The 25,555-nt window shown below is 43.2% G+C and overlaps 2 protein-coding genes across 10 annotated transcripts in view; one reads left to right on the top strand and one right to left on the bottom strand.

The window, feature by feature from the left end:
• Positions 1 to 25,555, top strand: part of LOC307116464 (uncharacterized protein) — a 204,750-nt gene that overhangs the window by 131,318 nt on the left and 47,877 nt on the right. The window lies entirely within an intron of this gene.
• Positions 3,577 to 25,555, bottom strand: part of LOC307116025 (uncharacterized protein) — a 31,171-nt gene continuing 9,192 nt past the window's right edge. For 4 of the 7 annotated variants that reach the window (XR_013815169.1, XR_013815170.1, XR_013815171.1 and 1 more), the window contains exons 4-6: positions 17,525 to 17,598; positions 14,557 to 16,676; positions 9,308 to 14,335 (exon numbers count right to left, since the gene is read on the bottom strand). Coding sequence is in view for 1 of the 7 variants with exons in the window: in XM_079799642.1 (XP_079655768.1) it covers positions 14,907 to 16,676; positions 17,525 to 17,598 (1,844 nt within the window). In the remaining 6 variants the exon portion in view is untranslated. Of the gene's footprint in view, positions 3,693 to 6,688; positions 7,560 to 9,307; positions 14,336 to 14,516; positions 16,677 to 17,524; positions 17,599 to 25,555 lie in introns of those variants that run through there. The other 3 variants (XR_013815167.1, XR_013815168.1, XM_079799642.1) reach the window with 3 other exon arrangements.

Raw genomic sequence — 25,555 nt, 5'->3', positions numbered from 1 at the left:
CCCCCAAACCCAACACAACACCATTACCTCCCCTGAAAAAGCCTGCCCTGGGGCCCATGTCCTGGCATCTTTAACCAGTTCCCTCCTGGGGCCTGTGAGGCTCCCCCAGAGCTGCTCTCAGCAGCACTGGGTACAGACACCAGACCCAGCTCACCTGAGACCTGTGGGTAGTGGGATGATTTGAAGCAGGAACTTGTACACGTGCAGGTTTCCCAGGCGGATTTCCTTCCTCTTGTCCCAGGAAATTACGGAGAATAGACCTTCATGGTAAAGCCTTTGGGGAAAGTTAGCTACTGAAATATGCTCATCAAATGACCTCACCATGAATAGAGGGGCTCTGTGGGAACCACGTTCCAGGTCAATCCCGTCCATCCTTCAATATGTTCAGAGAATGGACCAGAGGGACTTAGGAAAACGGCTCCTTTGTGTGGCTCACAGACACTAAATCAACAAATCACATGAAGGGAAGGAAAGAGGAGCTGAACACTGGACCAACTCACACAACTGGCTCCCGACTGTGAAGATCATTGCCATCCTTACCAAGTGCACGCTGAGATCACCTCATATTATTGCTAAGAGCCAGTGAAAGTCTCGATGTCTGATAGACAGTAGAAAGGATGCAGGGCTCAGAATCTGAACTACACACAATACGTTTAAACCCAAAAACAATCAGGGTTGTGTCGTTTTAATGTAATGATTTCTAGGTATAAAGCTTTAAAAAGGTGGAGACTATGTTATATTAAGAAAAGAATTATAAGAGGTGAGTGTCAGACATCACCACTGCTGATTTCAGAAGTTAATGGTCATTTACATGAATTAAATGTCAGAGATTCAAAAAGAAAATCCATGGAGAGAAAAAAAAAGATCCAGTGCTTCTAATAATCCCTGATAAAGCATCACTCAATCATCTCTTGTCCCAGGTCACCTCCTTCTTGCCATCCCAGGAAATGACATGGGGCCCAGGATCACCATACCAGTCTCTCCCTCTGTGAATAAGGTTGCAAATGGAAGCAAATCATTACACAATTTGCAAGCCTTATGAACTGGAGATCTGTAATTCTCATTCAAATCTGTTTAAACCAGTGGATCTCAACCTTCCTAATGCCGTGACCCTTTAATACAGTTCCTCATGTAGTGGTGACCCCCAAACATAAAATTATTTTCGTTGCTACTTCATAACTGTAATTTTGCTACTATTATGAGTCGTAATGTAAATATCTGATATGCAGGATGTCTTAGGCGACCCCTGTGAAAGGGTCGTTCGACCCCCAAAGGGGTCGCGACCCACAGGTTGAGAACCGCTGGAAACAATTTCATTGTTAAATTAAACATATATAGTCGAAACCGGTTTGGCTCAGTGGATAGAGCGTTGGCCTGCGGACTGAAAGGTCCCAGGTTCGATTCCGGTCAAGGGCATGTACCTTGCTTGCTGGCACTTTCCCAGTAGGGGGTGTGCAAGAGGCAGCTGATCCATGTTTCTCCCTCTCTATCCTTCTCTCTTCCTCTTTGTAAAAATCAATAAAACATGTTTTTAAAAAAATTAAACATATATAGCCACAAGCCAATATATCAAACGTAACCATCCACACCCCATCAGCTCACCCCTCACACAGATCAGGGTCCCCTCCTCCCACTACCATGTATTTCTGTCCATGGGTCTGTCTCTGTCTCCCTGTTCCCTTTCTCTCCTCTGTGGTCCTTTCCTGTGTCCCCCCCTCCCCTGCTCTTTCCCCCCTTTTCTCTCTGTCTGTCCCTACACCTGGACCATGAACCTCCTGAAACCTATTTCCCTTCCGGTGCTCTTTCTCCTGGTCTCTGATCGCTCCATCCCCACACACGTCCGCGTCTGTCCCTCCCCACGCCCGTGTCCCCGCTGCTGCCCGGTACAGTCTGTCCTGCTCCCCACAGCTGGGGACTCCGCGCTGCTCCCCTCTGCTCCCTCCTCCCTAAGCCCCCCTTTCCGTCCCTGCACTCGCTCCCCAACTCTTCTCCTCTGAACCAGTGTCTCCGTCTGAGGTGCCTCCTCCTGTGCGGCCCCCACTTCTGCTCACCAGGACCCTCTCCCTCTCAGCTCCCCTCCTCTCTCTGGGCTCCCCTCCCCCTATTTCCCCACTTCCCTCCTCCTCAGGCTGCTTTCCCGAGTTCCCCCCTCACTCCCACCATCGCCGTCCAGTCCTCCCACACCCCTATGGGCCCCCCTCTGTGGACCCCTCACCGCCCTTCCTCCTCCCACGTGTCTGTCTCTCTCTCTCCCCCTCCTGACCCCCCAGCCCGGGTCCCCGCCCCCCGCAGTCACCGCCCCCACAAAGCCCTCCCTGCGGGCAGGTCACCTCTTCTGGGGACACCGCGTTCTTCCCCTGAGCCCCTCCCCATGGACACTGTGCTCCCCGGGCACTCAGACCCCTTATTAATGGGGGGGCCTAGGAAGGCGGGGTGCAGACCCCCAGGCCGGGAGCCATCCGGGCTCTGTGGGCGGAAAGCGCCGGGCGGGGGAGGGGCGCAAAGGGCGGGAACCCCCTGACCCAGACTTCCAGCCCCGCGGGGGGACCGGCGGCCCCGGGGATGGTTTTCAGCAGGAAAACCACGCGGCAGGCGGGGCCCACAGCCACAGGCGGAGAGACCGCGGGCCGGGCCTCAGTTTCCCCCAAAGGAACGCGGCGCCTCCACTGCGCAGCCGCCCGGGACCGGACTCACCGCTGTGAGGGGGTCCGGGGCGGGGACCTCACCACGGACTTCAGCGCCCGCAGCGCCCTCAGCCTTCCCTGCGGGGAGGGGGCGGGGAGGGGGCGGGGAGGGGACGGAGAGCAGCGGCTTTAAAGCACAGACACCTCCTCAGGGAACCGCCACATTCCCCTCCACAGCCGCTTTGTGTCTGCCAGGAACTGCGCATGCGCCTCCCTGCGGGATGGGCGGGGCCAGCGCCTGAGCTAAGCGACTCCGCGGTGGGGGCGGGGCCTGTGCGGGGACAGAGGGAGGGAGGGCGGGGCAGGAGCGAGGGGGCAGCCCCGGTTCCCTCACCTCCTCCCACGGGCGACAGTTTCCCACGTCATTGTTAGGGGTTTGGGGAGGACCCATCTGGAATTCACAGAAGTTTCCAGATCCCAGAGGCGGTGCTGAGAGCTACTGGCTGGCCTGCCCTTCAGCTGCACATGTCCCAGGAGGTGTCTTTCCAGGATCTTCACAGCCGGTAACACATTCTCACAGGGAAGTTACAGAGAATTCAAAAGGCGGGCAGACTGGGTTTGAAACCAGAAACTTTCTGCCCCTGATTTGCCTGGATCCTTAAACCCTCAGTGAGGAGGGGGGAGGGGAAGGGCAGCCTGCTCTCTCAGCCCCTCCCTGTCCCCCCATCTGAATGGAGAGGCAGCTTGAGTTAGGGAAGCAGGTGGATGGGGTGTCAGAGACAGAACCAGATATCCATTCATGGTTAGGCACCTGATGAGATAAGGTTCCATCCAACACAGTGGGAAACATTTTATTTGATTTCAAGTGATAAAAAAAAATCTAATTGTTAGTTGTGGTCTTTGAAGTCTTTGTGTTCTGGGAAGGCATTTTTATTTTTATTTATTTATTTATTTGCACAACAGAAATTTATTTTCTCACGGTTCTGGAAGCTGGGAAGTCCAATATTAAGGTGTCAACAGCGTGGGTTTCTCCCTCGGCCTCTCTCCTCACCTCGTAAACGGCTGTCTCTGGGGAGGCATTTTTAAATGAATATTTTAAATTTAGTAGTCCCTATAACCTAGTTAATGGGACATTGATATTAATGTAGAATGTCTCCTGTTAGTTTTCCTTATATTTTGGAAACAAAACAATTTTAAAATCAACAATATTTAAAAGAGTTATAAGAATAACTATTGTCAGTTTACTCACTTCCATCACCCTTTATTTTCCAGTATTTTCATGAATATAAGTATTCATTGGAGTTTTATGAATCTTTATTTACTTTAAAGATATGACCTGTTTAGAAATCTGTAATTTAAGTAAGTCAGACCAGAGGATTATGTTTAACTTATACTATTTAATAAAAGCCTGATATTCAAATTGACCAAACAGCAGAACAAGCAGTCACTATGACCAGCAATGACCACCAGGAGGCAGACACTCAATGCAGGAGCTTCCCCCTGGTGGTCAGTGTGCTCCCACAGGAGTTCTGCTCAGCCAGAAGCCAGGCTCAGGGCTGACAAGCGCAGTGGCCAGAGCCACTCCCATCTCCACAGCAGCAGTAAGGAACAGGGAGCTAAGCAGTAAGGAGCAGTGAGCCGGCAGGCAGAAAGGAGTGAGGAGTCCCAGCCTGTGAGAGGGCACAGGCTGCGCTGAGGGACCCCCCTCCCCCGAGTGCACACATTTCAAGCACTGGGGACTCTAGTCCTATCTAATAAAAGCAATATGCAAATTGTCCATGCCTCCATTGCATCCAGAAGCCACGCCCACCAGCCAATCAGGAGCGAGTATGCAAATTAATCCAACCAAGATGGCTGCGGCCACAGAGCGAGCAGGAGGCTTGGATTTCACCAGCAATGGAGGAAGCCAAACTTCCTGGCCTGCCCTGGCTTCCTCTCAAGGATACAAAGTTTCAATTATAAGAAATAAATAAATCCCAGATACCAGGGCCTCCGCTTGGGTCACTGGGGGGCGTGGCAGGCCTGCAATCCACCACAGGCCCTTCGCCCAGGCTGCCCCACAACCCAAGGGAACCCCCACCCTGATCCAGGACACCCTTCAGGGCAAACCAGCTGGCCCCCACCCGTGCACCAGGCTTCTATCTAATAAAAGAGTAATATACAAATTGACCATCACTCCAACACACAAGATGGCTGCCCCATGTGGTCAAAGATCCTGCCCCCATGTGGACACAAGATGGCCAGCAAGGTAGGGCAGTTGGGAGGGACCAGGCCTGCAAGGGAGGGCAGTTGTGGGCGATCAGGCCTGCAGGGGAGAGCAGTTGGGGGAGACCAGGCCTGCAGGGGAAGGCAGTTAGGGGTGACCAGGCCTGCAGGGGAGGGCAGTTAGGAGCAATCAAGCTGGCAGGGGAGCAGTTAGGCATCAATCAGGCTGGCAGGGGAGTGGTTAGGGGGTGATCAGGCTGGCAGGCAGAAGTAGTCAGGGGCAATCAGGAAGGCAAGCAGGTGAGCAGTTGGGAGCCAGCATTCCTGAATTGTGAGAGTGACGTCCCAGATTGGAGAGGCTGCAGGTTGGGCTGAGGGAAACACACAACCCCCCGTGCACGAATTTCGTGCACTGGGCCTCTAGTATACATATAATCAACCTACTGCAGCCCTTCCCTACTTCCCCCTTCAGCCCAGCCAGCCAGCCAACTTCCCACAGTCCTTCCTTTGACCAGCCCGACCTTGGATAGGACGGCCAGTCCAAGGGACCCCCCCATGCACGAATTCGTGCACTGGGCTTCTAGTTATTAATAACGAACTACAATGTTAGCTAATGACTGATTACTATGATTGTGTTGCATTCATTTCCCTTACACGTTTTACGCACAAGCGCACACTTTTTCCCCTGCAAGTGAACAACTTTTCCTTTATAGGATTTCCAAATTTTAGAAACAGAATGTAAAGTCATCAATTAAGTGGTTCACGCAAAAGAGAGGCATCTTTACCTGAGATTTCCAGCAGCCCTGCTCCAGCACCACAGGTTTTTGGATATTGAAAAACTGTTTACATGCTGACTTAGGGGTCAGCGCTTCCACATGGGTCAGCTAACTCTGAGTACAGTTATTCTCAGACCTATTAAATGTTCACAGTCCACGATTAGAGCTCTCACTATAGCAAAATTCTCTGTAGAAAAGGATATTTCAGACCCAAAGGCAGAGATTTTCCCAACCCTTTACTTTCATGCTGTGTCTTTTGATCTGAAGTGGGTCTCATTTAGACAGCTATATGTATGGGTTTTATTTTCCTATCCATTCAGCTACCCTGTGTCTTCTTGTTGAAGCATTATTCCATTAATATTTTGATTATTGAGAGGTATATAGATTTTGACATTTTTAAATTAATACATTCATAGTAAGGAACTTTAGTTTCCCATTGACATCAATGGATAGCTCTTCCAAAAGGAAAAAGTGGTCTTAAATAACACATTAGATAAGATGGATTGGATATGATTACACCAGAGATTTTCAACTGTAGTGTCACACAGGCAAACTGGTGTGCTGCAAGAAATTTTAGAACAAGCAACATCTAAGTATTTAGTAAGTAGCACAGACTACATTATCCATAGAATGTCTAATAATATACAGAGTGGCCAGATTATTATGATCTCTGAACACATATTATGATCTCTGGCCACTCAGTGTATTTGTATCTCAAATGGGTACCAAAAGTATTCTAGACTTTTGTGGAGATCAACCACCTATTTGCTCTGAGTTTTATATTAGCCAGTGCGCAAAGAGGAAAAATGATCAGGTGCACAATGTATAGTATCTTTGATATCAAATAAATGACGTACTCAAGAGAAGTAAACTGAGTGGCCAGATTATTATGCGTTCAGAAATCATAATAATCTGGCCACTCAGTGTATATGACAAACGGCAACACAGTAATAGCTGTGTTGTGTGCATGAATCAAAATCATGTTTGTTTTTTTTAAAAATATATTTTATTGATTTTTTACAGAGAGGGAGAGGGATAGAGAGTTAGAAACATCGATGAGAGAGAATCACCGACCAGCTGCCTCCTGCACACCCCCTACTGGGGATGTGCCTGCAACCAAGGTACATGCCCCCGACCGGAATCAAACCTGGGACCTTTCAGTCCGCAGGCCGAGGCTCTATCCACTGAGCCAAACCGGTTTTGGCTCAAAATCATGTTTTTTTTTTTTTTTTTTTTTTTGCAAACTGGCAAAATATGTATCTTGGTGGACCACTGAATTTCAGTAGTTAGATCATATGTGCCATGAGATAAACAATGCTGAAATCTCTAACTTAGAGCTTTTAACCTCACAGCAGAAGAATATGCATTCTGGACAAAATGAAGACAGCATACCCTCTAACCCAAGGGACAATGTCTGCTTCATCTATTTTCCTAATGACCGTGTGAAAAAAAAATTTATGTATATTTTACATCAATGCACGTCCTCCATATTACTCACTACAGTACCAAAAAATGGAACTAATATCTAGCTGATATTGAATTCCTATGAATGATCCAGATCCAATAGTTTGTCCGTAACAGAACTATAAAACCCCTGGTCCAGATAATGAGACCTAGAGACAAAATATCAGGAGATTCTTAAATGTATGAATGCTCCATGGGAATGTCAGGAAGTAGAGTAGGAGAGTATCCAATATCTAGTTTCATTAATCATTGTGATTCTTTGGGTTGGCCCATACAAAGGAACTGGTATTTACCAGCTTGTACACATTTACAACAGTCCACTGGAGAAGGAATGAATGTGGGGCTTTCATTTCAATCTCTGCTTACCTGCTGTCCCTGGAACTTATAGTGATGGCTCAGAGTTTCCTCCGATTGAACGCGGACCCTCCATCTGGGCGGGAAGCAGGCTGGGTGTGGGGCGTCCCCCATGGATGTGGACTCATGGCTGTCGCTGTCGGAAGCACAGCAGCAAGTATTTCAAGGCCAACAGTGACCCTCATGCTTCCCACATGCAAATGAACTGCTTTACACCAGAACCAGGACACCCATGTGACCACTACTCCTCGCTAGATGCTTCCTGGTCTCCAAGAATCTGTGCTGCCTTGTGTCTTTGCTATTTTTCTCCTAAATGCTAAGGGACAGGAGTTTTGCAACCAGGTAAGCAGCGGGCAGCTGCAGCTTGACCCAGGCTAATCCCCTGAAATGGGCTCTAAGGCCCCCATTTTCTTGACTCTGTCCTCTTGCTTCTCCTACCTTAGGCCCTCTGTTTCACAGCTTTAGTAAACATACTCTCAAAAGCCACCTGGACTGGTGTTGTGAAATCTTTCCAACACAATCAAGAACCCACACGCTAAGGGGAGGGGCGCTAAGGAAGACCTGTCCTGGGCCCAGACCCCATCTGGTAACATTCTGAATCCAATCAGAAGGAAGGAGTCCACTGTCTCTAAAAATAAATAATGGCATTTTATAAAATTAAAAAGAACATCAGGACTACGTCCTGCGTTTAGACTTTGCCTGACTTGTGACTATTAACTTCAAATGGATCCTCACATAATTTCCTAATGGTAAGTTGTAGGAGTCAGGGATGAATCACATGTAAACGCTATGAGTAATGCCTGCAAATCAATTCACTCATTTTTGAAGTCTGGACCATTGTATTCTGGTTATCCTAAGTAGCTGCCAAAATTAAGATCACTTATGAACAAAACAGACATTTAGAAAACTCTGGAGACTTCCCGACGCCTGGGCTCGGACTCTCCTCCCCTGGCGGCTCTAAACTGCAGAACCAAGGCCACTTAGTGCTCAAGGCGGTGCCTGGGTACCCTCCCCCAGCGACCCTCCCTTTGGGCTCCCCAGAGCAGTACCTGCCGCCAACCCCTGCATGAGCTTCTCTGGTGCCCGACTGCGGGCACAGAGGACCTGAGGTGGTGCATGCAACTGTGGAAGAGGGGGCGTCACTTTAAGGCTCCTTGCTGAAGAACATAAAGGCCATGGCAGCAACATCAGAACGTAGTTTAGCTCAACTCTCAAAAACATTTGTCATATTTATTGTGACTATCATAATGTCCCCGTAGATACAAGAACAAGAAAAATATATCAACAAGGGAGGAATCTCTTCACATTATTTAAAGTTCCAGGCCACTGAGAAAAGGGTTTGCTACTGACATAACTACACTGCATTGCCAACTCCAATACTATTACCTACAACCTTGAAGATTAAACACATGAACACATCCACACTCACTCAGCTTTATTAATGAAAACAGCCCGGTCAGCATGGCTCAGTGGTTAAGCATCGACCTCGCAATTCCATTCCCCCACAGGGCAACCAGCCCGGGTTGTGGGCACAATCCCAAATGTGGGGCATGCAGGAGGCAGCCAATCAATAAATCTCTCTCCTTATTGATTTTTTTTTGTATTTTATTGATTTTTTTACAGAGAGGAAGGGAGAGGGATAGAGAGTTAGAAACATTGATGAGAGTTAGAAACATCGATCAGCTGTCTCTTGCACACCCCCTACTGGGGATGTGCCCACAACCAAGGTACATGCCCTTGACCAGAATTGAACCTGGGACCTTTCAGTCTGCAGGCTGACGCTCTATCCACTGACCCAAACTGGTTTCGGCTCCTTATTGATGTTTTGATCTCTTGGTCCCTCTCCCTTTCTCTCTGAAATCAATAAAAATATACTTTTAAAAAAGAAAATAGGAAGTTCACCCATACTCCAAATAAAGTATGAAAACCAACACTGTGAGTGCAACCATTTGTCAAAGTGCACATTACAAACATTTAAGATGCATTACTAATCTTCTGAAGCTGGAGGCTAAAGCAAACAGCACTTAGCATAATAGTACAAAAGAGACATTGGAAGGCCAATGGACTTTGATATTCAGCAGAGCTGAATATCAGCACAAGTTTGACCTGCTGTGATTGCAATCGCCCCAGGCTATTTCCTGACCTGATAATCTTTTTAAAAATATATATTTTATTGATTTTTTTACAGATAGGAAGGGAGAGGAATAGTTAGACACATCGATGAGAGAGAAACATCGATCAGCTGCCTCCTGCACTCTTCCTACTGGGGATGTGCCCACAACCAAGGTACATGCCCTTGACCAGAATCAAACCTGGGATCTTTCAGTCCATAGGCCGATGCTCTATCCACTTAGTCAAACAGATTAGGGCTGACCAGATAATCATTACATTGTATAACAAACTTTACCTTTGATCTACCTGTATGCATTACTATACAGAAAATGTGTATTCAAACTGAATTAAAAGCCTGCAGGACTCTGTCTCAGTGTTCTTCACAAAAGAGGTTCCACCTGGCCCCCCAAATGCCTTTTAAATTCATATATATATATTTTTATAAGTTGAATAATGCCATACAAACTGTCACTTTTATTACAGAATAGACATTAAATTACAGACTTTACAGAGGTGTTTATAATTACATGGGCAGCCAGTATCATAATTTCCTTCTTCATATTGAAGGCCAATATCTCTTTTAAGACAAGGAGCAAGTACTAATTTTTTCAAATAAAACAAGAAATCAGTATTTTTATGAAGGAATCTGATTCAGAGACAGATTTTCATTTTCCCCTCCTTCCTTTAATAACGGAACACCTGATTTTTGGCTGGACGCATTACCTCTTAGCAGAAGACTACATTTCCCAAACTCCTTTGCAGCCAGGTATGCCAAAGTTCTAGCAAATGGGATGTCAGTGAAAATGTTATGTGCCTCTTCTGGGTCATGCCTATAAAAAGAATGGGTGTGTTGCCCTGTTGTATCACATTCCCACTGGCTGAGGGTTGTGGATAAATTCATGTATTTGTATAGTGTATGTATTGTGTCATCAGCCCTCCTTCAAGTCATACTAAACTCGCTGGGAAGGTCATGCATGGCATTGTGATATAATAATGTAATAACTGTGCTTCATTTGGTCTTTTGAATGGAGGCTAATCAATTAGAAAACATGAATATATAATAATTTTATGCACTTAGGGATGAGTTGTCTATATGCGTTCTCAGATAAGCCTCATATCTTCTTTATTTCACAACATCAACTAATGTTCATCACTTCTATCTATGCCTACTTTGAAGATACATCAGGATTTTAATGAATTGCCACCATATTTCCCTGAAAGTGTAATTGGCAAATTTAGTCAAAATTTATAATGCCCTTTGTGATGACATAAAACAACATTCTAAGTCAACCACAATCTCCATTTAGATGGTCTTCAAGCAGTGTGCCTTACAATATGCAAAATATTCCACGGATAAGTATACGTCAGTGAAACCCACGCAATATACAAGAGCTCACAGGTCTTTAAGGCAGTAACAACCCCATGATTTCACACAAACACCAGGAATAAAACAGGGTAGCATCAGTGATATGGGAACAGAATCACATTAATATTTCCTTTTCAATATACTCAAATAATGTCAATAAAAAATAGACAATACTGTAAATAATTATACTTATGGAAACATTGCTTCTTTTAATATATTCAAGCATATTAAAAATTACTTATGTTCATTTAAACATTGGATTCTTCTCTATAAATACTCTGATTTAGAGTAATACCTGAAAAGTATTGACTATTCATCTAGTGTGAATTCTGTGAAACTTAAAAATTTAATTTCAAATACATACCTTGGAAATGTTTATAGGCTTTTGAGAAGTGTTTTTTTGTTTGTTTGTTTTTTTAAACAAAAGTCTTTCCTCCTATATCATGAACACAGAATTAAGTCCAAATTGTAATCCCTGATATTGACCAAGACTGCAGGTCCAGCTACAGGATTTCCCACATTCTTTGGTTTTATGGTTTCTCTCTGCTATGAATTTCAATGTGAGGAATAAATTATGAATGTGGAATAAAGACTTTTGAACATTGTTTACATTTATTGTTTCTCCTGAGTATGAATTCTGATCTCAAATATGGTTCTCGTATGGAGTGAAACTTTGCCACATTCTTTATATTTGCTGGGCTTCACTCCAGCAATAATTATCAAAGTTGAATAATATATAAATGAGAATATACACTTTGGCACGTGTATATTAAGCTTTACAATTTATAAAGCTTAATTTGATCATACTCAATGAAATTAGAACATTCGTTAAATCTTTGGGCAAATTCTTTATATTTTAACTGTTTCTATTTAGAATGATTCCCTCCAATTACTAGTAAGTTTGAGTACAGGTTAAAAGCTTTCCCACATTCTCCTTTGGTAATGTTTCACTCCATTATTTTGTGTTGAGTGAGACACCAGTCCTAATTAAAGGCTTTGACAAACTCACTATATTTATAGGTCTTCTCTCCTGTATGAATTGTTTTGTGTTGAGAAAGACACCAATGGTCATTTAAAAATGTCCCTAATTCTTCACATTTGTAAGGCTTCTCTTCACAATGAATTATCTGATGTTCAATAAGATCACACTGACGAATAAGAAACCAAGATGGCAGCATAGGTAAGCACCTAAACTGCTACCTCGCACAACAATTTCAAAACTACAACTAAAAGACAAAACGAACATCATCCAGAACCACAGGAAAGCTGGTTGAGTGGAAATTCTACAATTAGAAGTAAAGAGGAAAGCACACGGAGAATCAGAGGAGCTGCAAAAGGCTGAGGTACGGAGACACGCATGCAGGTGGCTAAGTACCTGGCTGGCTTTCTCTAGCGGGAAGGACACAAAAGCTCCCGACTGCGCTGAACCACAGTTCCGACTGCACTGAACCCCAGTTCCGGGCGAGATACTGGGGACTCAGGCTTATACGGGGGGAATCTGGACTGTCATGCGGAAACTCAGGAGAGCCGCGAAAGGCAGAGGTCTGGAGGCGCGTGTGAGAGTGCACGAAGAGAGGACTGCCTGCTGAGTGCGCTGCTGGGTTACTCTAGCGGTTGGGAAACGGAAGCTCCCCACTGTGCTGAACTCCAGTTCTGGGCGAGAATCTGGGAATCCAGATTCATTGGGGGAGAAACTGGACTGTCTGGCAGTGGGCAAAACTTGAGCACGGCTTACTCTTGAGGTGCTTGCAGTGATTACCGAGGGACACTAAGACCCAGGGGCCTCACAGGGCAGGGCTGATGGGAAGCCAAGTCTGTCTGTTCAGCCCTGAGACTCCGCCCCATCCAAGCTGAGCACAGAGGCTTTTGCAATTTTGCAAGTCTTGTCTCATAAGGCTGTCTCCAGCACAGTTCCCCCGGCGTAGACACAGCTGATCCTCACAGCCAATTGGCCCGGAGGTCAATTCCTCCCAGTGATACCAACAACAATCAAGACTTAACTACAACAAGGCTGTAAATGCAGTCCACAAAGGGGTGGTGCACCAAGACTGTCCACCTCAGGTAACTGGGGAGGTCGAGCCACCAGGCCATATCGGAAACCTAGCACACAAAGCTATCCTACCAACTCAGGGAAGCAGTGAAAATGCGGAGACAAAGAAACAGATCACAAATGAAAGAAATGGAGGAAAACAAATGACTGGATATAGAGTTCAAAACCATGGTTGAAAGGTTTTTGAAGAATTTTCTAGAAAAGGCTGATAAATTTAGCGAGACCCTCAAGGATATGAAAAAGTACCAACTAGAAATTAAATATATACTGACTGAAATAAAAATATTATATAGCCGAAACCGGTTTGGCTCAGTAGATAGAGCATTGGCCTACGGACTGAAGGGTCCCAGGTTCGATTCCGGTCTGGGGCATGTACCTTGGTTGTGGGAACATCCCCTGTGGGGGGTGTGCAAGAGGCGGCTGATCGATGTTTCTCTCTCATCAATGTTTCTAGCTCTCTATCCCTCTCCCTTCCTCTCTGTAAAATATCAATAGAAATATATTTATTTTAAAATATTATACAGAGACCCAAGAGCAGACTAGAGGAACGCAAGAATCAAGTCAAAGATTTGAAATACAAAGAAGCAAAAAACACTCAACCAGAAAAGCAAAAAGAAAAAATAATCCAAAAATTTGAAGATAGTGTAAGGGGCCTCTGGGACAACTTCAAGCATACCAACATCAGAATAATGGCGGTGCTAGAAGAAGAGAGCAAGATACTGAAAACCTATTTTAAGAAATAATGACTGAAAACTTCTCCCACCTGGCGAAAGAAATAGAATGACAAGTCCAGGAAACACACAGAACCCCAAACAAAAGGAATCCAAAGAGGACCACACCAAGACACATCATAATTAAAATGCCAAGAGCATAAAACAAAGAGAGAATATTAAAAGCAGCAAGAGAAAAACAGTCAATTACCTACAAGGGAGCACCCATAAGATTGTCAGCTGATTTCTCAACAGAAACTATGCAGGCAAGACGGGAGTGGCAAGAAATATTCAAAGTGATGAACAGCAATAACCTACAGCCAAGATTAGCCTACCCAGCAAAGCTATCATTCAGAACTGAAGGTCAGATAAAGAGCTTCACAGATAAGAAAAAGTTAAACAAGTTCATCCACACCAAACCAGTATATTATATGAAATGCTGAAAGGTGTTCTTTAAGAAGAAAAGAAGAAAAGCTGTAAAGATAAAAATTATGAACAACAAATACATATCTATCAACAAGTGAATCTAAAGATCAAGTGAATAAAAAATCTGATCAACAGAATAAACTGGTGAATATAATAGAATCAGGGGCATAGAAAGGGAGTGGACTAAAAATTCTCAGGGGGAAAAGGGTGTGAGGGGTGCGGGAAGAGACTGGACAAGAATCGTACACCTGCCCTGACCAGTGTGGCTCAGTGGATAGAGCGTCAGCCTGCGGACTCAAGGGTCCCGGGTTCGATTCCGGTCAAGGGCATGTACCTTGGTTGCGGGCACATCCCCAGTGGGGGGTGTGCAGGAGGCAGCTGATCGATGTTTCTAACTCTCTATCCCTCTTCCTTCCTCTCTGTAAAAAAACAATAAAATATATTAAAAAAAAAAAAAAGAATCGTACACCTATGGATGAGGATAGTGGGGGGGAGGTAAGGGCAGTGGGTGGGGTGGGAACCGGTTGGAGGGGAGGTATGGCAGGAAAAAAGAGGAATAATTATAATAATATGAACAATAAAGATTAAATTTAAAAAAAGATCACACTGACAAGAAAAGGATTTCCACACTCCTTACATCTGTAAGATTTCTCTCCACTATGAAGTCTCTCATGTACAATAAATCACGAAAATCTTTAAAGGCCTTTCCACTTTTCTCAAATTCATAAGGCTTCATCCCAATATGAATTCTATGGCGCTGAGTAAGTCCTCACTGCTGGTAAAGTACTAATGGCATTCCTTGTAACTCTAAGGCTTATCTCATGTATGTACACTTTGCTGTACAATAGGACAAGTACACTGGTTAAAGGCTTTGCCACATTCTCTACATTTATAAGGCTTCTCTCCAGTATGAACTCTCTGATGATAACTGAGACTCGAGGACCTACTAAAAGCTTTGCCACATTCACTACATTTATAGGGTTTCTCTCCAGTATGAACTCTCTGATGATAAGTAAGATTAGTTGTCCCACTGAAGGCTTTGCCACATTCTCTACATTTATAAGGCTTCTCTCCAGTATGAACTCTCTGATGCTTAGTAAGGTTTGAGCACTTACTAAAGGCTTTGCCACACTGTCTACATTCATAGGGCTTCTCTCCAGTATGAACTCTCTGATGTACAGTAAGGGTTGAGGACCTGTTGAAGGCTTTGCCACATTCTCTACATTTATAGGGCTTTTCTCCAGTATGAACTCTCTGATGATAAGTAAGGTTTGTTGCCACAACAAAGGCTTTGCCACATTCTCTACATTTATAAGGCTTCTCTCCAGTATGAAGTTTCTGATGTCGATTAAGGTTTGAGGAATTACTGAAGGCTTTGCCACATTCACTACATTTATAAGGATTCTCTCCACTGTGACTACTCTGATGAAGACTACACCTTGAGAACCTCCTGAAGGCTTTGCCACATTCTCCACATTTATAAGGCTTCTCTCCAGTATGAACTCTCTGATGATAAGTAAGGGATGAGGATCTGGTAAAGGCTTTGCTACATTCTCTACATTTATAAGGCTTCTCTCCAGTATGAACTCTCTGATGAAAAGTAAGTGTTGATGCCGCACTGAAGTCTTTGCCACATTCTCCACATTTATAGGGCTTCTCTCCAGTATGCACTCTCTGATGATAAGCTAAGTATGATGCCCCACTGAAGGCTTTGCCACATTCTCCACATTTATAGGGCTTCTCTCCAGTATGCACTCTCTTATGATAAGCAAGGCTTGAGGCCGCAGTGAAGGCTTTGCCACATTCTTTACATTTATAAGGCCTCTCTCCAGTATGAACTCTCTGATGTTGATTAAGGATTGAGGACTCAGTGAAGGCTTTACCACATTCTCTACATTTATAAGGCTTCTCTCCGGTATGAACACTCTGATGACGACGACACTTCGAGGACCTCCTGAAGGCTTTGCCACACTCTCCACATTTATATGGTTTCTGTCCAGTATGAGTTATCTGATGGCCAGAAAGGGTTGTGGAGCTCCTGAAGGCTTTGCCACATTCTCTACATTTATATGGCTTCTCTCCGGTATGAATTCTCTTATGATAAATAAAGGCTGAGGACCGGCTGAAGGATTTGCCACATTCTCTACATTTATAAGGCTTCTCTCCAGTATGAATTCTCTCATGTTCACGAATATTTGAAAGGAAATTAAATGTTTTACCACATTCTTTACATTTATAATGTTTTTCTCCAGTATGCATTTTCTTAAGTTTATTTAGATTGAGTATTTGACTGAAAAGTCTTGCACACAAATTAAATTTGTAAGCTTTCTCTCTGGTATGAATATTATCTCGTTCAGTATGATTTGAAGATAGTTTCAAAGGTTTGTCACATTTACTTTGTTTGTTTGTTTCTGCAACAGTATGAATAAACTGAAGTATACTTTGATTTGACATTTGGTCAAAGACTTTTCCACCTTTATAATGGTTCTCTGGAAGCTGAATTTTCTGATGTATATCACAATTTGACCCTTGGTTAAAATTTTTCAAATGTTCCTTGCATTGATAAATTCTGTCTTCATTGCATGTATTCTGGTAATCATTGAAGATGGAAAGGCCTTTAGTGACAGCTATAATTTCATTAAACATGTACTCTTTTTTTCAAATAACTATTCTGTGATAACTAGTAATCCATGATGGTGTATTAAAAAAACACAACACTCCTTCCAGGCTGGTGTGACTCAGGGGTTGAGTAACAAACCGTGAACCATGAGGTCACAGTTTGACTCTTGGTCAGGGCACATGCCTGAGCTGTGGCCTTGTTCCCCAGTGAGGGATGTGCAACAGGCAACCAGCCAGTCAATGATTCTCTCTCATCACTGATATTTCTCTCTCTCTCCTTCTCCTTCCTCTCTCTTAAGTTGATAAAGACATATTTAAAAAAAGATTCCTAAGTGTCTAAAAATTATAGACATTTGTAACAAAAACATTATTTCTCAATAGAAGTATATGATACCTTAATACAGAAGTCAACAAATTAATTGCAGTTAAATTTTGTATGCGCATTATAAATCACTATATTCTAGGAAAGACTGAAAATTTTATCCCACACTACACTGTATTAATTCTTATATTTAAAGCATACATTATGTAAATTCATAGATTTTCAGTATTTTCATTCCAAGAATGTATAATATTAAAAACATTATATTTGGTCTTCACATTTAGAAACACATTAATTTAAAAATATAACTAATTTAAATTGGGAGTATTACCAAATGTGTAATACCTTTGACCTCATTAAGTGACAATGATTTATTATGAATAACTGTACCACGTTACTTCTGTCCATGTTAAAATACTTTTTCTCATTTACACTCCTCAAATTCTAAGGTTTTCACTAAATGTACATTATCAAAGCCATACATTCCATATCTTACCAGTATTATTTTAGGGAATAAATCTCTTATTTTTGGCTTTTGCAGAATGGCCTGGTTGTCTTCAGGTAAGATAGCTGAAAGATATGAAATAAAGTTTCACAGTTATGACACCCAGGGGAATGCACACTGAACTTACCAGCAATTACTGACCAAATAACATTTTAAAAAATATATATATTTCAGCCAAAACAGGTTTGGCTCAGGGGAGAGAGCGTCGGCCTGTGGACTGAAAGGTCCCAGGTTTGATTCCGGTCAAGGGCATGTACCTTGGTTGCAGGCACATCCCCAGTAGGGGGTGTGCAGGAGGCAGCTGATCGATGTTTCTAACTAACTCTTTATCCCTCTCCCTTTCTCTCTGTAAAAAAATCAATAAAATAAATATATATATATATATATATATATATATATATATATATATATATATATATATATTTCTTTATTGATTTCAGAGAGGAAGGGAGAAGGAGAGAGAGATAGAAACATCAATTATGAGAGAGAATCATGGATTGGCTGCCTCCCGCACAGCCCCTACTGGGGATTGAGCCCACAACCCAGGCATGTGCCCCTGGCCGGAAGTGAACCCGGGACCCTTCAGTCCGCAGACGACGCTCTATCCACTGAGCCAAGCCAGCCAGGGCCAAATGACATATTTAAGTACTCCAAAATTAAGTTAAATGTTGACAGCAAAACCAAGAAAGGTACATTAAAGAAAAGTCACATCAAAGAGGGTTTAAAAGTTGCTTCCATTTGCCACCAATACTTCAAAACACCCTAGCGAACAGTGGCAGAATTATAAGAAAACTCCCACTTCTTAGTTTCTTCTCTGAGGAGATAGAGATGAAGGTACTGTGTGTGTTCAATGATCATGTGGTTTTGTAGCATCTTGAAGAACATGTTTCTGTTTTATATGATACAGATTGCTAAACTAATGGCATTACTGGTACATGGTGAATACATTGTAATGGCTGCTAAAGAGAAAAAGTGGGTGCCTGGAACACATGGTTCAGTGGCTGTGCATCAACTTATGAACCAGGCCGTCACAGTTCGATTCCTGGTCAGGGCACATGCGTGGGTTGTGGGCTCAAATCCCAGGGTTGGGGGGCAGGAGGCAGCCGATCAATAATTCTCTCTCTGGGGGACATATGTCATAACTTTAACAATAAAGAATTATTTAAAATAAATAATTCTCACTCATCATTAATGTTTCTCTCTCTCTCTCTCCCTTCCTCCCTGAAATCAATTAAAAAGTATTTAAGAAAGAAAAAACAACAGGTGGGTAATTGTTCAAACACTACAGAGACTGCAATACTGAAGACACTTATAGAGAACAAAAAGATATTTCGGGTTCTGGGGAAGAAATAGAAAATTATTTAAACTTGGAACTTACACTCTGCTCCCAAACAATTTTGACAGAAATTAGAATTTCTACCACAGGTGATTGTTATTTATTTTCTCTTACAAAAAAGCAAGTTCATAAGGCCTGGTTGTTTAAATTCCTGAACCCCAACAAGAGATATTAAGATATTGAGAAAAACTAAAAAACATGGTCCAAACATAAAAGTATCTATGAAATAAACCAGACATAAAAGGGAAGCTAAAAAAAATGGACCACTATAAAAATATAACAGAATTATCAATGAGAGATATGACCAAGCTGAAAAATCAAAACACTTGCATAGTACATTGAAGATTTTGATAGAGGGAAGCCCACATGGGACACTAACATATCGACCACTTTGCATAGCAAGTCGAGTGACATAAATACCGAATAGTGAAAAGGGGTGATAACAGATAAGAAATTAAGAGTTGGCCCTGGTCGGTTTGGCTCAGTGGATAGAGTGTCGGCCTTTGGACTCAAGGGTCCCAGGTTCGATTCCGGTCAAGGGCATGTACCTTGGTTGCGGGCACATCCCCAGTGGGGGTGTGCAGGAGGCAACTCATTGATGTTTCTCTCTCATCAATGTTTCTCTCTATTCCTCTCCCTTCCTCTCTGTAAAAAATCAATAAAATATATTTTTTTTAAAAAAGAAATTAAGAGTTGAAGACATGGGGAGCAATGTCAGAAAAATGGAGGTTAGAGAGATCACTCAGACTTGTCCTCCTGCAACTAGAATAAGTTGATCAACTATATCTCAACAAGGAATTCCCTGCTCAATATAGAATCTGACTGAGAGACCACCACATTGAAACATGTAGAGGTGGGCAACCAGGAATAGAAGGGGAAGAAGGGAGGAGAGGCCAGATGGCCATGGACACAGCCCTGCAGCAGGAGCTGACCACAGCTCCATCCAGAGAGGGGAGGAAGCTGGTGGTATTAGTTATATCCATGGGGTAGAACAGAGAGTCCCAGTGGGCTCTCCAGCAGGGTTTGCAGTGAGAATAGCAGCTGAGCCAAGAGAGATGCCTGGGCAAGGACATAACATAGGGGTTCTGCCATGACTGTCTGCTGTCGGGGAATGGTGTTTCAGACAAAGCAATGTAGCCACAGAGCGCTACCTTCCCTTAGATTCCCAAAACTCACTTCCAGTTGCCCTGGGTCAAAGACCACAGTATCAGCACACAGAGACCTAGTGCAATAGAATCGCTGTTGACTTCTGTGATGGATAACCAGGTGAGGCCTGTGGGGGGACCCTCAGAGGTCAGGGGTCACCATTACAATAAGGGCAACATAAACACCCACCGAAGCAGCATGACTGTAGTCAGCTCTACGAATTCACAGTTAATAATCTTGTTATTTAGCGTCACCTGCTGTAAAATAATAGAAAGTCCTCTTCAGAGAAAGCTGCTACAGAAAGGTCAACAATAAATGCCTAGACAGAGGAGACTAACAAATTGCATTAGTAACCACGGTGATGAGAAAGCTCAAAAAGAAAATAAAAAAATCTGCAGAGAGCAAGCTGCAGCACATGGAAATATGTGATAGAAATAACACAGAATTCAAGATTACAGTTCTGAAAATACTCAATAAAATGCAATAAAATACCAGTTATTCAATGCACTCAGAAAACAAATTAATGAGGAAAACTAGTACTTTACCAAATAGATTAAAACTTTCAAAAAGAACTAATCAGAACCCTTGGAAACAAAGTATGCAATTTAGGAGATTAGCGGTGAATTACTGAGACTAGGAAACAGAGCTGAACAGATGGAGCAAAGAAAGAAGAGACCTGAGCATGAAAAGGAAGAAAGGAACTGACTCCATCAGAAAAGCCTCATATATAAGAACTAGAGGCCCGGTACACAAAATTCGTGCACGGAGGGGGTGTCTCCTCAGCCCAGCCTGCACCCTCTCCAATCTGGGACCCCTCAGGGGATGTCCAACTCCTGGTTTAGGCCCGATCCTGGTTGTTTAAATTCTTGAACCCCAACAAGAGGTATTAAGATATTGATTTAGGTCCAATGCTGGGGATCAGGCCTAAACCGGCAGTCAGACATCCGTCTCACAATCTGGGACCACCGGCTCCTAACTGCTCACCTGCCTGCCAGCCTGATTGCCCCTAACTGCCTCCCCTGCTGGCCTGGTCACCCCAAGTGCTCCCCCTGCCAGCCTTATCACCCCCAACAGCCCCCACTGCCGGCTTGGTCGCCCTTAACTGCCCCCCATGCCGACCTGGTCGCCCCCAACTGCTCCCTGCTGGCCGGGTCACCCCACACTAACCCCCTCTGCCAGGCTGAACGCCCCTCACTGCCCCCCCCCCGCCCTCCGCCCATGCTGGCCTGGTCACCCCAAACAGTCCGCTGCTTGGTCATTTGGTTACCCCTCCCTGAGCCCCCTGCCGGCCTGGTAACCTCACACAACCTGCTGCTTAGTCGTTTGGTCGCGCCTCAATGGCCTCCCTGCTGGCCTGCTCACCCATGCAGCCTGCTGCTCGGTCCTTTGGTCGCCTCTCATTGACCCCCCTGCCGGCATGGTCGCTCCACGCAGTCTGTTCGGTCGTCCGTTCAGTTGCGATGGTCGCTTATGCTTTTATATATATAGATTACAGGCATACTAAGAGGAAGAAGGGAACTAAAAGCCTATTCAAACAAATAGTGGATGAAAACTTCGCAAACCTATGTAAAGAACTAGATCTTCAAACTCAAGAAGGACATAGAACACCTACTCAACTCAATCCATTGAGGCCCTCTCCAAGGTACATTGTATTAAAACTATCAAAAAAGAATGACAGCCAAAACCGGTTTGGCTCAGTGGATAGAGCGTCGGTCTGCGGACTGAAAGGTCCCAGGTTCGATTCCGGTCAAGGGCATGTACCTTGGTTGCGGGCACATCCCCAGTAGGGGGTGTGCAGGAGGCAGCTGGTCGATGTTTCTCTCTCATCGATGTTTCTAGCTCTCTATCCCTCTCCCTTCCTCTCTGTAAAAAATCAATAAAATATATTTTAGAAAAAAAAAAAAAAAAGAATGACATAAAAAAGAATTCTCAAAGCAGTCAGGGAAAAGAAGTAAGTAACCTACAAAGGAAAACCCATCAGAATATCATCCAACTTCTCAGCAGAAACTCTACAAGCCAGAAGAGAGTGGAACCAAGTATTCAAATGACTAAAAAAAAATAAATTACCGGGCAAGAATAAAATACCCAGCAATAATTTCTTTTAAATATGACTGAGAAAGACTTTCCCATACATACACAAGCTAAGGGATTTAATTGCCAGAAAACCTCCATTGCAAAAAATACTCAAGGGAGTTGATCTAACCAAGACAAACAGTATAATGTCACAACAATACGATCTAATGGTGCTGTACAATTTAAACCAAAATAATAAACTTCCTTTTGGTTATGAAATTTTGTAACATATAACATTACAAAATTTATATCTCATCACATCCAAGACATGACTCATTAAGAGTTTATTGCAGGGATGACACATAGCTATAAACATAACATCTATATTATTAAATACAAAAGGAACTTAATGTTATACTAGTATACTTCAAATTTTTAAAAGCCAAATTCTTAAGTTTGTTTTTTAATTAATTCTACTATAATTGAAACTCCCAATCTACCAACTGAAACATTAAGGAGAAAAAAAGTTATGTTCAACATGAGAAAAAAAAAAGAAGCCATAGGTGGAGAAAAAATTTTTGTAAAAGAGAACGTATACAAATCTATTATGCAAAACATATAAAGAAGTCTTCCAACTCTCCCTGGCCAAGTATGGCTCACTTGGTTCAGCATCTGTCATTCACCAAACATTACTGATTTGATTCCCAACCAGGGCATGGGCCCGGGTTGTGATCTTGATCTCCTTAGGGGTTGTACTGCAGGTAGCCAGTTGATGGCTCTCTCTCGTGAATGTTTCTATCTCTCTCTCCCTCTAGCTTCCTGTCTCTGAAATCAATAAAAAACATATTAAAATGATCCTTCACATCTTATGTCACTAAGTAGATGCACATTAACACAATGAGAAGTAACAAACAGCACAGTCAAGCAACACTAAACCACCACCGAACAGGTCAGAATCCAGAAGACTGACCCCACCAAAGGCCTTTGTGGATGTGGAGCAACCAGAATGTTCATTTACTGCTGGTGAAAATGCCAAATGCTATAGTCACTTGGGAAGATAGTTTGGAGTTTTTTACAAAACTAAACATACACATAGCATATGAAGCATTAATTGTGCTCCTTGGTATTTATCCACACAGGTAAACATATTATCTACACAAAAGCCTACAAGGTGCTCTTTATAGCATCTTTGTTCATAATTTCAAAAAAAAAAATGGAAGCAACAAAGGTGTGTGTCAACAAGTGAATGGATAATTAAACAGAGGTATATACAATAAAAAATTATTCAGCACTATAAAGAAATAATATATCAAAACATGAAGAGAGAAGATAGAAACTTAGATACATAGAATTAAGTGAAAGAATCCAATATGGCTGGCCAGGTAGCTGAATTGGTTACAGCACCGCCCAGATATGCCATGGATGGGGATTCGATCCTGGATCAGAGTACATACAAGAATCAATCATAAATAAATGCAAACATTAGTGGGACAACAAATTGATGTTTCTCTCTCAAAAAATCAATACAAAAAAATAAAAAGAATCCAGTTTGAAAAGGCAACATATTACATAATAACTATGTGACACTTCAGAAAAGGAAATGACGAACTCAGTAGACAAATCAATGATTGCTAGAGTGTAGGGGAAACAGGGAAGAATAGGCAGAGGAGAAAGAACCAGATCTAATCTGTACACTATCATTTTGGAAATGTGCCATCATAAATTTTTCCTAATCCTTGTGTACAAACGTGTACAAACCAGCAGTGAGCCCTAAGGTAAACTACAACTTTGAGTGATAATCATGTGCCAATGTAGCTTCCTATATATAATCAATGTACCACTGATAGAAAACATAGAGAAGGGGCAGGTTATGCAGGGAGCATGTGAAAACTGTCATTAACTCTACACCATTTTGCTGTGCATCTAAAAGTGGTCATTATTTTGTTTTGAAAATGTATTTTTAATGATTCCAGAGATGAAAGGACAGAAACATCAATGATGAGAGAAAATCGTCTATTGGCTGCCTCCTGTATGCCCCACACTGAGGATCTAGCCCACAACACTGCATGTGCCCCGACCAGGAATGGAACTGTAACCTCCTGATCCATAAGGTCGACACTCAACCACAGGGGCCTGGCTAAAAGTGCTCTTGGAAAAACTCCATCACAGACTCTTTCTTTGAAGAATCTGATCTCAGGTCCAGGAAGCTTTCTTATTGTTGTTTGCTGTTGTTGTTGTTATCCTTACCCAGGGATGTTTTTTCATTGACTTTCTTTTATTTTTTTGGTTAATACTCGCCAAGGATATTTTTTCCATTAATTTTTATTTTTACATATCTTTAATTATAGTTTTATTGATTTGAAAGAGGAAGTAGGAGAAAGAGAGGGATAGAAACATCAATGATTACAGTAGTCATTGATTGGCTGTCTCCTACAAGCCCCACTCTGGGGATCGAGCCCACAACCTAGGCCTGTGCCCCAACCGGGAATCGAACCATGACCTCCTGGTTCATGGGTTGACACTCAACCACTGAGCCATGCCAGCCAGGCTCCACTGATTTTTAAAGAAAGTAGAAGAGAGGGGGAGAGACAGAGAGAGAGAAGCATCGATCTGAGAGAGATACATTGATTGTTTGTCTCTGGCTTGCACCCTGACCAAGCCAGAGATCAAGCCTGCAACCCAGGTATGTGCCCTTAACCAGAATCGAACCGGGATCCTTCAGTCTGCTGGATGATTTTCTATCCATGGAGCCAACCGGGCTCCATTACTTTTTAAAGAGAGTGGGATGCAGGGAGGGAGAGGGGAGAGTGAGAGAGAAAGAAACATTGATTACTAGCCCACCACACATGCCCCGATGGGCCAGGGAACAAACCCATAGCCCTGCAGGGCATGTACCTTGGGCGGATGTCCCAGACACTGAACCACGCCAGCCAGCATTTTCCTATCGTTTTTTCACGCACATATGATAAATAAACATTCGTAACCTACATAAAAAGCAACAAAACAAGTTGTCACTTCAGAAGAATAAGTACAACCAGGATCAAAGAAATAAAGTATAGAGGGATGGGGGTGGCTGGGGAGAGGTCAATGGGGGGGAAAGGAGACATATGGAATACTATATGTAATACTTTAAACAATAAAAAAATTTAAAAAAAAGAAAAAGTGTATCAAGTGGTTTATAAACTGTTGAGAAAATGGACCCTATACATGGCTGAATGAAACATTAATTGGTGTCAACAGTATGAAAAACACAGGAGTATTTGTCAAAAAATTACAAACAGAATAATCCCCAGATGCAGACATCCCGATTCTAGGTATTTATAAAAAAAAATTTGCAGGAGCCGAAACCGGTTTGGCTCAGTGGATAGAGCGTCGGCCTGCGGACTGAAAGGCCCCAGGTTCGATTCCGGTCAAGGGCATGTACCTTGGTTGCGGGCACATCCCCAGTAGGGGTTGTGCAAGAGGCACCTGATCGATGTTTCTCTATCATCGATGTTTCTAACTCTCTATCCTTCTCTCTTCCTCTC

The sequence above is a fragment of the Cnephaeus nilssonii genome (assembly GCF_951640355.1).
Source record: "Cnephaeus nilssonii genome assembly, chromosome: 20".
Lineage (NCBI taxonomy): Eukaryota > Metazoa > Chordata > Mammalia > Chiroptera > Vespertilionidae > Cnephaeus > Cnephaeus nilssonii.
The sequence above is the reverse complement of the archived record's forward strand: the minus strand, read 5'-3'. Positions and strand labels throughout refer to the sequence as shown.